The sequence below is a fragment of the Brachyistius frenatus genome, unplaced genomic scaffold (assembly GCF_029030835.1).
Source record: "Brachyistius frenatus isolate BFR_SWC_R1_liver_20210118 unplaced genomic scaffold, ASM2903083v1 Contig_176, whole genome shotgun sequence".
NCBI classification, from domain to species: Eukaryota; Metazoa; Chordata; class Actinopteri; family Embiotocidae; genus Brachyistius; species Brachyistius frenatus.
Genome location: NW_027210775.1, coordinates 582,351 through 594,893, shown reverse-complemented (window position 1 = coordinate 594,893; position 12,543 = coordinate 582,351). Strand labels below are relative to the sequence as shown.

At 42.4% G+C, this 12,543-nt stretch overlaps 3 protein-coding genes across 4 annotated transcripts; all 3 read left to right on the top strand.

The window, feature by feature from the left end:
• Nucleotides 1–46: 46 nt before the first annotated feature.
• LOC138632164 (uncharacterized) lies at nucleotides 47–4,372 on the top strand. The gene is made up of 12 exons (XM_069717504.1): nucleotides 47–175; nucleotides 816–1,014; nucleotides 1,092–1,124; nucleotides 1,268–1,377; nucleotides 1,564–1,675; nucleotides 1,861–1,893; nucleotides 1,989–2,021; nucleotides 2,103–2,336; nucleotides 2,891–2,994; nucleotides 3,248–3,413; nucleotides 3,513–3,569; nucleotides 3,758–4,372. The coding sequence occupies exons 1-11, from the start codon at nucleotides 111–113 to the stop codon at nucleotides 3,555–3,557; spliced, it is 1,134 nt and encodes a 377-aa protein (XP_069573605.1). The 5' UTR covers nucleotides 47–110; the 3' UTR covers nucleotides 3,558–3,569; nucleotides 3,758–4,372.
• An 899-nt stretch (nucleotides 4,373–5,271) lies between these two features.
• On the top strand, nucleotides 5,272–9,689 carry elob (elongin B). 2 transcript variants are annotated; one of them, XM_069717509.1, is made up of 4 exons: nucleotides 5,272–5,360; nucleotides 6,939–7,073; nucleotides 7,942–8,050; nucleotides 8,187–9,689. In XM_069717509.1, the coding sequence occupies exons 1-4, from the start codon at nucleotides 5,358–5,360 to the stop codon at nucleotides 8,297–8,299; spliced, it is 360 nt and encodes a 119-aa protein (XP_069573610.1). In that variant the 5' UTR covers nucleotides 5,272–5,357; the 3' UTR covers nucleotides 8,300–9,689. The 2 variants fall into 2 exon arrangements, with proteins under 2 accessions (XP_069573610.1, XP_069573611.1); XM_069717510.1 differs by lacking the exon at nucleotides 5,272–5,360 and adding an exon at nucleotides 5,404–5,568.
• A 612-nt stretch (nucleotides 9,690–10,301) lies between these two features.
• LOC138632163 (uncharacterized) lies at nucleotides 10,302–12,527 on the top strand. The gene is made up of 3 exons (XM_069717502.1): nucleotides 10,302–10,814; nucleotides 11,288–11,519; nucleotides 11,638–12,527. Exons 1-3 carry the CDS (start codon nucleotides 10,446–10,448, stop codon nucleotides 12,360–12,362), a joined length of 1,326 nt encoding a protein of 441 aa, XP_069573603.1. The 5' UTR covers nucleotides 10,302–10,445; the 3' UTR covers nucleotides 12,363–12,527.
• The last annotated feature ends 16 nt before the right edge of the window (nucleotides 12,528–12,543 follow it).

The following is a 12,543-nucleotide window of genomic DNA, read 5'->3' as shown; positions in this document are numbered from 1 at the left end:
GAAAATCCCAACCGGATGTTGATTTGTTTCATCGCTAACTGAAGGAACTTGTAGCATTAGCCGCAATATTCGTTAGTTTGGTGGCAAATAGTGAAACAGGAATAAATGAAATGGGACGTTATAAATGTGCCTGCAACTGCGAAAACTCGAGCGATTCAGATGTGAAGTTTTTTAAGTAAGTGTTTAATATTAAGAGTGAATCAAAGCAACGGGACAGAAATAGTTAAGACAACAAAAATATCGACGTGAAGTCGCTTCAATCGTTTATTTACGTTTGTTGGCTGCGTTTTTGTTTTGTTCGTTTTAGTGTTATATTTTAATTTAAATTAAAAAAAAGACAGAAAGAAAACAAATGTCTGAAAGAAACGAGCTAACTTCAGTCCTCAGTGTTTGTTTACGTGTTTACACACTCTGTTGTGTTCACTGATATTAATGCAGCTCAGTTGTTTCCATTAGACTTTAGATCAACAACAACAACAACAACAACAACAACAACAAAGTAGGCACGATAGGAAGGGAACAATTAATGTGAAGTTAATGGACCTGCATTGAAATAGAGTGCAGTCTCTTACAGAAGATGATCAATTTAGATTTAATGGACAGAAATGACCAAACAAACTTTACAAAGGTTCATCAAATGTTCAAGGTTTTTAAAGAGAGAATATCACACAGTCCAAAACAAATTTAAAAGAAAAAACACTTTAAAATTCCTCTTTGCAGCTTCTCAAATGGGAATATTTGATGAGCCGAATATCTTCTGTTTGCTGTCTGAGTATCGCACACGTTGTTTTCACGGGTTTTATGTGTTGCGACAGGTTTCCTCTGTACAATCCACGGAAACTGAAGAAATGGCTGGCGAGCATGAAGTGGAAGGACTGGACTCCCACGCGCTTCTCCGTGCTGTGCATCAATCATTTTGAGGAGCAGCACATCGACAGATCGGGCAAAAGCGTGACTCTCAGAGAGGATGCGGTTCCCACCATATTTCACTCCGACGCCGACGCACAGAAAAAGGTCCGTAGCTTATTTAACACTTCTCTCATGTAGTCTGAGATTTTAAATTCATTTTATGCTGTTTACGCTCATTACAGGCTTCCGTCAACCCGAGAATTAAGAAGCACAAGGTGAGACCTGCACGACGCTGACATCTCACAGATGGAGGTTTAAAATGAAACGCTCCGGTGGTGTCGAGCTGTCAATCAACAGCAGAGCTTTTGAACATCTGACGTCAGAGTGCGCGTCGTCTGTCTTGTCTTGTGAAATCCAGGCAGCCGCTGCCAAAGCCTCCGAGAAAGATTCGTCTCAGTCCGCCACGACCGCAGCAACGAACAGCGTCCAGAACACCGAACCGGGCCGGACGCCGGCGGACCCCCCCGGGTACGGGGGCTCAGCCCTCCTGTCTTTCATCAATAATAATACCAGCAATACTGCATTTGTTCACCTGGACAAAGACAAATATTCATGAATCACGTCACTGGACTCGGCCTCATTTGAATGCTGAGGTTGGGGAAACCCTGACCTTTGACCTTTGACCTTTGACTTTTTTTTTTTTTTTTTTTGTAGGATTGACAAGGACCCAAAAAAGTCCGACAAGTGGAGGATCATCGTGGATGAAGGGCTGATGAAGATCGAGTCGTTTCCACATTTCTTCCATGGAGATTATTGCGTACCGCAGGTAAGCAGCTCAGCATTTGATTAACTAATAAGTTTGATAACTTTGTGATTTCATTCATATAAATGTTTATTTTTAACATAACACATGGCAGTTATGGTATGACGGCGGCAGATCAGTCAAATGTTTGTCATCATTATTGCCATTTATATTGTCCATTTGTTTATGAGTCATTTTTGCATCAACAGAGTATTCAGTGGGCTCCAGATGAGAATTTCAGTGTAAGTAGTCAGAAAGATTATAAAATGTTCTCTTTCATACTCAGATTTTTACATTGTGAAGTATTTTAATCACGTTCTTCTGTCATTTTTAACAGGGACAACACAAAGACACCGTAAACACGATAGAGGTTGGTCCAACACAACACGGTTACTCGGAGATGTGACAGAATTACGTAAAAAAACCGTGACGTAATGTCGCCGACCGGCAGGTGAAGGAGGCGTGGCAGTGGCTCGGCCTGGACGTCAGAGGACCGCTGCCCCAAACGCCGACCGGACACAAGTACGTGTTGACGGTGACGGACTACTTCTCCAAATGGGTGGAGGCGGTGCCGATGCAGTCGTGTCTCCCCGCACAAGTGGCGAAGAGCGTCGCGGACATCATCGCCCACTTCGGATTCCCGCTCAGGATCCTCTCCAGGCTGCCTCACGACATCGTCCACAAAGTGAGTCGGCCGGGGAGCGAACTGCTCGTCCTGTTGGGATGAACTTCAGCAACAGAGTCTGTAAGAAATCAGACTCGACACTGAGCGAAGCGCCCACAAAACACGGTTCAGATGTTTCCAGATTCTAGACGATCAAAAGATATCTTCATTGAACATATTTTATGGTGAGATACATGTAAAAACATAACGGCTCCGTAAGACCATTTTCTTCCCTTAATATAAAAACTAAAATATAGAATCGCTTAAGTTTTATATAATTAAATGATGAAAGATGTGGACTGGAGACTGTCTTGAAAAAAACAAGATGTGAATGGTTCGACCCATAAATGGTTCGACCCTGCAAAGACCAAGATATGAGCTTAAGAGTGAAGGCAGTGAAATCACCCTGAAAATAACTTTCAGGGTTTCAAATGAGCTCATTTTCTCCAGTAACAAAAAAAAAATATCACAAAAACCTAGCGACACTTTTAAAGTGTAAAACCGACGGAGGCTTTAATATTGTGTCGTAATCAGCCGGTGTGTCGTCACGATGTGTGAACGTGTCCCTCTGCCAGATCAACCGAGACCTGAAAGATCAGCTGAAGGTCGCCGTCGCTCTCGTGGTCCACCATCATCAGACCGGCACCGCCGATCTGATCACACCGCCGCTGATTGACAGGTCGGTGCTTTCTAAAATCTCCATCTGATTTGAGACACTTTTGTCACATCAGGAGTGTTACTGGTGCTTTCATCGCTTTAGAAAATTGCAATGCTGCATTCAGGACCAGGAAAAAAACACTATTACAAATGTACAAATCTCATCTTCTGTTACTACACTGATATTTCATTTAGTGGTTTTTAAACTGCATCAGCTGACTATTCTCTCATGCTGCCGACATTTTTAACGCCACAACTTCTCCGGTCCCCGCCAGGATGGTGAGCGATCTGATCACCGAGCACGCAGCCGACTGGGACGTTTACCTGCCCGCCAAAGTTTTCAGTCTGTGCTTCAAAGAGCACTCGAGGACCAAGGAGAGGCCTTTTTCTTTGCTGTGCTGCAGCGGACTGCAGCCCGTCCAATCCCCCCGAGGACTGGACGTAAGTGAAGCTTTCCAACATTTGAGCTTTTGATGCGTCTTTTCTTCACGCGATAAACACTGAAAACCTCTTGGTGCTCTCACCTCTCTGTTCCCGCAGTTTGATTATTCCGACATCCGAGAAAGTGCTTTCGTGGTTAAATAGAAAGTTCCTCAGGTGAGTTGAATGTATTTTAAGTCTCTTTTTAAAAAGTGTTTTTACCGTAATGTTAGTGAATAATGACATTTTTCTAGACAGACAAAGATAAAGTTAGATTTGAAAATAATCGCCGAAAAGTTTGTGACTCTTGCGGGAATTTTACCAACAGGTCACTTAACAGTAATTTTACGCTCTTTTATTTTCAGGTCACTCGAACTGGAAACTGAACTGGACTCACTTTCATCTGCAAAACAGGGAAGAAGAACTGCGTTCAGAAATACGCCGTCGTCAGAGCAGGACGGTGGAAACCTCCATGTTGATCAGCGTCTGGACTTTTATCGACTTGAAAGAGATTCCATATAAAAACAGCAAATTTGTCCAACATCCTTCACTCCTCCTTAGAATCACTACAAATCTCAATTTGCCCAATAACTAATATATTATGAATAATAGTCTTCATCATCTTCAAAATGTAAAACATGTCAATAAACTTTCTTTAAATAAGAATTTCAAAATCATTCAGTTTGCAAAATAAGGTAGAATACTGTTTTGTTTGATTTCAGCAACATGAATTGTTTTAAAATAATTCAATATGATGAATATGTCAGAATTCATACTTGGATCTGAGCATAAACAGTTTAAATGAATTACTAATATGTCAAGTAGGACAGCAGCTGAGTTTCAGGGGTCAAAGGTCACTTCTTGGTCCTCATATTTGACAGTATCATTAACGTGTGATTGTGCAAGTTTGTGTTTTCCTCTTTTCTGGCTGACATTTTTAAACACTGCTGACTCATTAAAAACCAAGACAGAAAAACAAAGCTCAGCTGTTGCCAGTTGTTCGCTGCGCTGACAGCTGAGAAGAAACGACGACGTCCCACAGAAACACGTCTCCGTCTCACGACGACGGTCACAAACTAGTTCACAAAATTACTTCAAAACTCGTGTTTTATTGATATTCTGAAAAACAAACTCAGGACCTCCCTTTTCAATTTCTTGTTGAGTTTTAATTGTTTTTATTTTTTTATTATTGTCTATTTATTTATACAAGTTTTACCACTTGGTACTTAGTATTTCTGATTTAACTTCATTTTTATTGGTTTATTCAGTATTTATTTATACATTTTAGTCGGTTCTACTACTTCTTCAACTAAGACCAGAAAGGGAGCAAACATTACACCTATTTTAAAGTCTTGGCACATGGCTACCTCAGAAGTGATTTAAAAAGTTTTATTGTTTTTAATTTTGCTATATAGATGAAGTTTGATTGATTGATAGAGGGAGGAAACTCAATGAGAAACCAAAATACTTGAACAGATTCATTATGTGTTGAATTTTACTGGTAAATTGAGCTTGTTTTACATAAAATTACTACATTTCTCATTTAGTATTTTTCCTTTTGTACAACTTGTTGTGTGTCCTCTGACAACACTCCAACGTTATTCATTTTTCTATGACATGTTTCCTAAAACACAATTTGAATTTTTAAAATATCTAACATAATATAATATAACATAACATAACATAATATAACATAACATAATATAATATAATACAACATAATATAATATAACATAATATAATATAACATAACATAATATAATATAACATAATATAATATAACATAACATAATATAATATAACGTTAGTTTGTGTAAAGAGAATGTAAAAGTTGATGAATCTGCTGCGGCGCCCCCTGCAGGCGAAGAGGCGGAGCTACAAGCTGCTGTCTGTCAGACGCTGCCGTGACGTCACGGCTGTGCGGCGGAGAGTTTTTTTTTTTCTGCGCGCAGCGAACCGCGAGAAATGGTGAGTGAAGAAAACAGCTTCATGTCAGTGTGTCGTGTCCATGTGGACGAGCCGGACGTGTCCTCGGGAGGCCGCCGGACGCTCTGCGGGCGGGAACACGTCAGCTGTCGGCAGCTGAACGGAAGCTCGTCGTAAAAGCGATCAACCCGACAGCTGACGTCTTTGTTTAGCTAACCCGTGCTAACACGAGCTAGCTTCCCCTGCGTTGGTAAATAACGTCACCGGACCAGCTGACCGCAGCTGACCGCAGCTGCTCCACGTGTTCTCGCGCTAAAGTTTGACATCAGTTCAGATTAACAACGTTTTTAGAGCAGCGGCAGAAAAACGGTCCGAACTTTGGTTTTGATGGAGTGGCTCGTTAGCCGCAAGGAAGCTAATTGGCTAAAGTAGCTTCTAACGCGGAGCAGCTCGTGTTTGAAGTCTCGGAGCTGCTCGGCGGGTTGAAGGAGTCTGTTTCTGGGACTTGAACCCACAAAGGGCTCGATGCTCGGGAAGCTCCGGCAGCTGGCGGGAACAGCTGGTCGGGCTAACATTAGCACAGCTGAAGCTCTCGTTAGCAGCTGCTCGGTGGGTCTTTAAAAGAGATCCGGTGAACTCACGACCCGAGAAAGGTTCCGGTCACTTCACGTGTGACCTCACAAAGAAGTTAGGAATACAAATAACATGACAAACATTACATCACTTTTTGTATATTGTAATATGAACTTTTAAAACTGGGAAAAGGCAACTGAAGTTCCTCATCAATTAAATTTTATTTATATTAGTTGAAGGTTGCATGTTTTAACCCCCCCCCCCCACATCCAGTAAAAAAGTGTCCAAAATTTAGTGATTTCTTTTATATGATTGTTTCCTGATAAACTAAAGTGTCAGATGTTTCCTTTATATGTTGAAAATATTCTCCCACTTTTCTTTTCTTTTCTTTTTAAGCCAGAAAAAACTATTTTGAAACTCACTTGGATTAACTGGGAAAGACGTTGTTTTTAGATAAATGTACAACACTGATGTGGAATATTTAATCACTTTACATTTGCTGATAATACTTACAGACTTTTTACTGAAGGAAGGTTTTTGAATGCAGAACCTTTACTTGTGGTTTTCACAGTTTGGTATCAGCACTTTTATCTGGTTTGCTTTAACTCAACAGTGTTTTTAATCTATTTATTTACAATATGTACAACAGAACGAGTCACCTTAAGATTTTGAGTTGATTATATTTTATATATTACCTCAGAAATTTATATCTATTAATATTTACAAATGATAAAGCTTCTATTTGTTGATTGCATCAGATACTGTTTGTAAGTTTTATAGCGATGAGCAGTAATTGATAAATGAATTATGTCTTTACGCCGTAATGAGCTGAATTCTTTAGCAGGATGTTGGTAACGGGAGGACATCCTAGATGTACTGTGTCTTCCAGCTTTTGGACTCATTTCATTCACCGACCACAACACGAACTTTGATGTGAGGTGGTTTAGTGCATGATCGAGGAAGGGAAGAAGGTCAACGAGTCGTTTTTCTGATGTAAACGTCCACGTGAAGTCACCTTCTTCCTCTGTCACTCGCTCCTCTCTTCAGGATGTGTTTCTAATGATCCGACGTCACAAGGCGACCATCTTCACAGACGCCAAAGAGTCGACCACGGTCTACGAGCTGAAGCGCATCGTGGAAGGCATTTTAAAGAGGCCGCCTGAAGATCAGAGGCTTTATAAGGTGACATAAATTTACCTGGAAAACTCCGATGGAAAGTTGGTTGGGAACGTGCAAAATGTACGATTATTTTATAAATTACTTTTGACAGTTCAAAAGATTAATTTAGATCCAACAGTACTAAAATAGCAACGTCTTAAATTATACGATGATTATTTCTGCTCCGTCCGACAACTCAGAGCTTCTCGGCATTTTTGTTAATTTCCTGTTGATTTAACAAGTAATGCAGAATTTATATTCACAATTAAACACTGAGCAGAATAAAATGTACACAGAGAGGATTTTTTTTGTTGTGGCTTTTCTTGTTTCACGTGACAAAGTTTTTACTATCTTAAATTGAATTTCTTTAGGTTCTCAGGCAAAACAAAGCAGATGGAGACATTACTGTGAGCTTGGATAAAAATTTGATGGCATTATTGACCACATTAACATTTTAAAATGAACTTTATTCACATCACCCACTTGTAGCAGCCGACAGCTCCGGGATTCTTTAAACTTAAACGACACTGAATACTTTTAAATGTGCTGCCTCAGCAGAACACACGTCTTCTTTTACCATAGAGATCTCTGCATGTAACTGATGAGGATTCACATCACATTATATTACATTATATTACATTACATCACATCACATCACATTATATTACATTATATTACATTACATCACATCACATCACATTATATTACATTATATTACATTATATTACATCACATTACATTACATCACATTATATTATTCACCCAGTTTACTTTGTGAAACAACCTGATGTCTTAAATCTCCTCTGAAGTCTGACCCGGTATGATAATCATAATGATAATAATAAAGCTGTTTGTGAAATGACGGTCTCATTCTCGACATTTTCCTCTCCAGGATGATGTGCTGCTTGTCGACAGTCAAACTCTCGGAAATTGTGGCTTCACAAATCAAACCGCCCGACCTCAGGCCCCGGCCACGGTGGGATTAGCTTTTCGTCTGGGTGGTGAGTAGTTCCCTTTTGAATGCCCAGCGTTTTTTGTGTGTTTTGTTTCGCTCTCAGCTCGGCAGGTCGACTCTCCGCTTCTTTAATGCGAGAACTCTCAACCTTCTCTTTAATTGTGTCTTTCTCTCCGTCCCAGACGACTCCTTCGAGCAGCTGAGGGTCGAGTCCTTCTCCACCCCCCCGGAGCTCCCTGACGTCATGAAGCCGCAGGATTCAGGCAGCACAGCCAACGAGCAGGCCGTACAGTGAGGGAGGGAGGACACACCGGTGAGGGGGGTGGGAGGTTGACTTTTTTGGGAAGTCACGCCTCAGCGGGTGAAGTTCCTGACGACCGACCTTCAAGCTGGGCGTAAAACAACAACAACAACAACAACAACAAACACGGATTCGTTGTAAATGTGCGGTTTGATTCAAAGTGGTTTCATTTGTCCTGAAAATTGGCGAACGCATGCTCGATAAACCGATAATTTCACACAAGACCCTCCAGAGAATACCTGACAGCCTGGTCACGACACTGTCAGTCATCCACGGGATTGGTAAAGGCTGAACTTAAAGAACCGCACTTCGTATTTAATGAATTCCAGTCTTTATTTGGGAAAAGGCTGAATGCTGCCTTACTCATGTTCTTTTATTTTTGCTGGCTTAAAAAGTTGGGAGTCGATAAGGTGCGACTTTTTTGGGGTGTTTTATGTTTGTGTTTTCTTTATTAAACTAGTTACTAGGATTAACATGTTTGTTCGGTCTTCGGCCTGGATTTGTGTTGCGACGATAGTTGGGAGATTGTGAATTTCTTAAGTTACCATCCGTATTTCAAGAACTTTTGAACGATGTTACTCTACGATTAAAAACAAACAAACAAACAAAAAAAAATAAAAGATTCACTCGTTGGCAGAAGATCTGGTATTAAGATGAAGATTTCTTGGTACTTTACTGATCAGTAGTTACTATTTTCATACAATAGCTGCTCACTGAAGTTACTGAGACTGAATGCGTCCAGTCGTGAGGAACTGCGACTCATAACGCTGGCGTGGACTTTGGGCTGGAAATGAAATGACTGACAGGCACAGCAGCAATCAAAAATGACTTAGTGGTGACTTGATTATTTTTAGCGGACTAACAAAGGCGAGGGACTTCTCAACTCTCCTCTCCGATGTTGGATTGTAGCCCGCGTCGTCCTGGAGACTTAAACCAGCGGCGCCTAAATTGTTTAAGATTAAACAGTTTGACGTTAACAAGTTCGCTCGTCGTGATGAGTTCAGAGTTTGACTCCATAATCCCAGAACCACCACTGCCCATTTAGGTTTTTAATCTCATGCTGCAGTTTGTGTTGTATTAAACACCGTTAGTACCTGAATACGCATCGTTTTTGCTCAATTTAAAGATGAATTAGAGAAAGGAAGAAAAAAAAACATCAGAATTTTAAGATTAAGGTGTAACACTGGGTGTCACGATCTAGAAACAAAAAAACAAAACAAAAAAAAAACCTCTATTATTTGGGGTGGGGTGGGAGGGGGGGTTGTATGAAACTTTAATGTTGCGTGACAAAAAAAACACGTTTGCAAATTGAGGCTGTTAAACAGTAGGACATGATCAAAGTTGCACTTGTAACTGATTTAACATTAAAACAACTGTTTTTTCACCTCTGTGCATTGTGATGTTTTTATATACGATGTTTGGATCCTGTGCTCACAGCTGGACAAACAATTCATTATGGACATCTGATGTTATCTTTACATAGAAAGTTGTTGTGACTCTGATGAAGGACAGAATCTATCAGGATCAATGATCATCATGAGCATCACTTCAAAAGGATGTTAACCTGGAATAGTTAATACCATTACTTTGGTGTGTTAAACATTAAATTTGTACGTCCACAAGTTGTGTCCTGCAAGTTTTTTTTTTTTTTTTTTTTTTTTTTAATCAAACAACCAACGTGTGTAAAAATGCATGGACGTAAAATTGTTATTTCCAAACAATTTGTCTATAAAATGTGCAAAAATATGCTCAAATTGCAGTCCAAAATAAAAGGATATAGAATTTTAAATTATAGTGTAAATAAATATTGAAAAATAATATAGCAGTAAGTTCTCCCATGAGAGTTTGACCACAAGTGTTTTGCTTGATAAACAACTTCCGATGTTCATATATGATCAAAACAGCCGCCTGTTAATTTTCTGTTGATTAATCAACTCCATAATTGTGTCAAATTAGTTTTTGAAGAAAAAAAAAAAAAAAAAGGCCAATTTGAGTGTTCAGTTATGTGCTCACGGTTCCCTGAACGTCTCACCGACTCTTCCTACTTTCCGACAGCACTTGAAGGCAACAAACGTTTGCTAGCAGGCTAGCAACAACAGCAGCTCGCGACGACGAGTTCCTGGTTCGTCAGAAAGAAACAATGGACGTCAGTGAGTGTGTTGTATCGGCGGGCAGGGCGGTGCTGGACATGGTGGAGCGGGAGTGGCAGCCTCTGTCGGCGGGCGAGCTGGAGCTCCGGCTGGACCAGGCGGTGGAGGACGTCCTGGAGGCCGGCCTCAGCGCGACGCTCCGCGGGCTGCCTCCTCCGACCTTTTACGTTCAGTTAGGACACCACGTAGGACACCACGTAGGACACCACGTTGGACACCACGTAGGACACCACGTTGGACACGCAGAGACCCCGGCAGCACCCGGACCCCCGCAGCGAGACGCAGCCGAGTCCCGGGAACGGCTGGACACGTTGGACACGCTGGACACGTTGGACACGTTGGACAGCGCTGCAGTGAAGGTGATGATCTGTCGGTTTGCTGTTTTTAATAAGTTCATAAATCTGTGAGATAAAAATAGAAGTGCTGTGACAGCTGTTGATGACGTCATTGTTCTCTGGGCTCCAAAACGTCCTCCAGGTTGAATGAAGACAAAACGGAAGTTCTTGTTTTTGGTGAAGAAAAAAATAAAAGTCACTAAACAGTAAAAAATAAAAGTAGTCTGATAAAGCAGGATGAGCTGTTATATGAATATATTTATTTCACTTAAAAATAAAAAATAAAACTTACCAATTGTTTACAGTGCAGCCAACAGGACATTCTCCAATATTATACATTTTATTTAAACTGCACTGAATCGAGTTGAACTATCGAAATATGAAAACAGCCTTTTTAAGTCCAGTTTCAATCTGCAGGTGTCGGACGCTTTCTAAATAAATATTGCAACGATAACGGTCCAATATCGACTTCAACATCCCGTCTTCGTGTCCCTCAGCACATCTCAGACCTGCTTCAGAGCTCTAAGTCCGGGGCTCGGATGGCCGGCCGGGCCCGCCTGTCTCTGTCCCACACCGTCCTGCTGTCCCTCACCCTGCTCACCGAGCGGCTCAGCTACCGCTCGGTGTCCCGCCGCTTCCATCTGGAGAAGGGAAACATCCACCGCATCTTCTTCTCCTTCTGCGAGCGCGTCAACACGCTGGAGGAGAAGCAGATCAGGTGGCCGGTCGGTGGGTTGATCGCACTGCTGCTGTTTTGTTGGAGATTTTAAAGATGCAAAAACCGATGTATTGATATATGATGGTGATGATGATAATGGTGATGATGGTTTCTGTCTCTGCTCTCCAGGCGAAGAGGCCACAGAAGCGCTCTTCCCGTTTTCCAGTCTGCTCGATGAAGAGGAGCAGGACGAGGGACGAGGTGTCCCCCGGGTGCTGGGAGTGTTGGGACACATCCGGATCCCCGTCCGCCTGCCGACGGGGAAGCACGACGTGCAGAGCGCCGCGCCCGAGGTGAAGAGGATGAAGAAGGAGGCCCATCCCGACTCCTGGTTAAACCTGGAGCTGGTGTCCGACCGGAGAGGCCGGTTCCTGCACTGCAGAATCAGCGAAGGATCCGATGCGGACCGAGGCGGCGCTCTGAGGGACCGACTGAAGCGGCACCCCGAGCTGATGCCCTCCGGCTGCTGCCTCGTCGCCGCAGCCGGCTACCCGCTCGGCGCTCAGCTGTTGACCCCGTACGGGGGAAGTCCGGGACCCAGAGAGGAGCTCTTCAACAACACGCTGGAGGAGCATTTTCAGATCCTCCGTCAGGCCGTCGCCGACCTGAGAGCCAGATTTCGGAGGCTCAGGTACCTGGACATCGGAGACTACGGCCGAGCCAGAGCCGTGGTGCTGACGGCCTGCGTGTTGCACAACGTGTTTCTGGACATCGGACAGGTGGTTCAAGGAGAGGTGGAGAAAGAGGGAGGCATGACCGGGGAGGGGGAGGTGGAGGTGGATGAAGAGGGCGCACGGAGGCGTGACGCCGTCGCAGATTTGCTGCTTAAAAACGCTGATTCAGGAAAGACGTGATTTCATGATTTCTTTTGGAGCCCTGGAGGATAAATAAAAGATGTATTTTTAACAGAAACTCTCCTGCAACACCGTCAGCTCTGACAGTCAAGTTTTCCAGACTGACGTAGCATCACGTAGACCGTGTGTTTTATTTTTGCATCAGTTTAGATTTTTCCAGAACTGTTTGCTTCCAACAACA

Coding starts and splice junctions, on each gene's coding strand:
- elob (XM_069717509.1), top strand. Junction 7,074..7,941: donor AAGATCAGAGGCTTTATAAG/GTGACATAAATT, acceptor TTTCCTCTCCAG/GATGATGTGCTGCTTGTCGA. Junction 8,051..8,186: donor ATTAGCTTTTCGTCTGGGTG/GTGAGTAGTTCC, acceptor TCTCCGTCCCAG/ACGACTCCTTCGAGCAGCTG.
- LOC138632164 (XM_069717504.1), top strand. CDS start 111: ATGGGACGTTATAAATGTGCCTGCAACTGCGAAAACTCGAGCGATTCA. Junction 1,894..1,988: donor CTCCAGATGAGAATTTCAGT/GTAAGTAGTCAG, acceptor CATTTTTAACAG/GGACAACACAAAGACACCGT. Junction 2,995..3,247: donor ACACCGCCGCTGATTGACAG/GTCGGTGCTTTC, acceptor GGTCCCCGCCAG/GATGGTGAGCGATCTGATCA.
- LOC138632163 (XM_069717502.1), top strand. CDS start 10,446: ATGGACGTCAGTGAGTGTGTTGTATCGGCGGGCAGGGCGGTGCTGGAC. Junction 10,815..11,287: donor TGGACAGCGCTGCAGTGAAG/GTGATGATCTGT, acceptor CGTGTCCCTCAG/CACATCTCAGACCTGCTTCA. Junction 11,520..11,637: donor GCAGATCAGGTGGCCGGTCG/GTGGGTTGATCG, acceptor TCTGCTCTCCAG/GCGAAGAGGCCACAGAAGCG.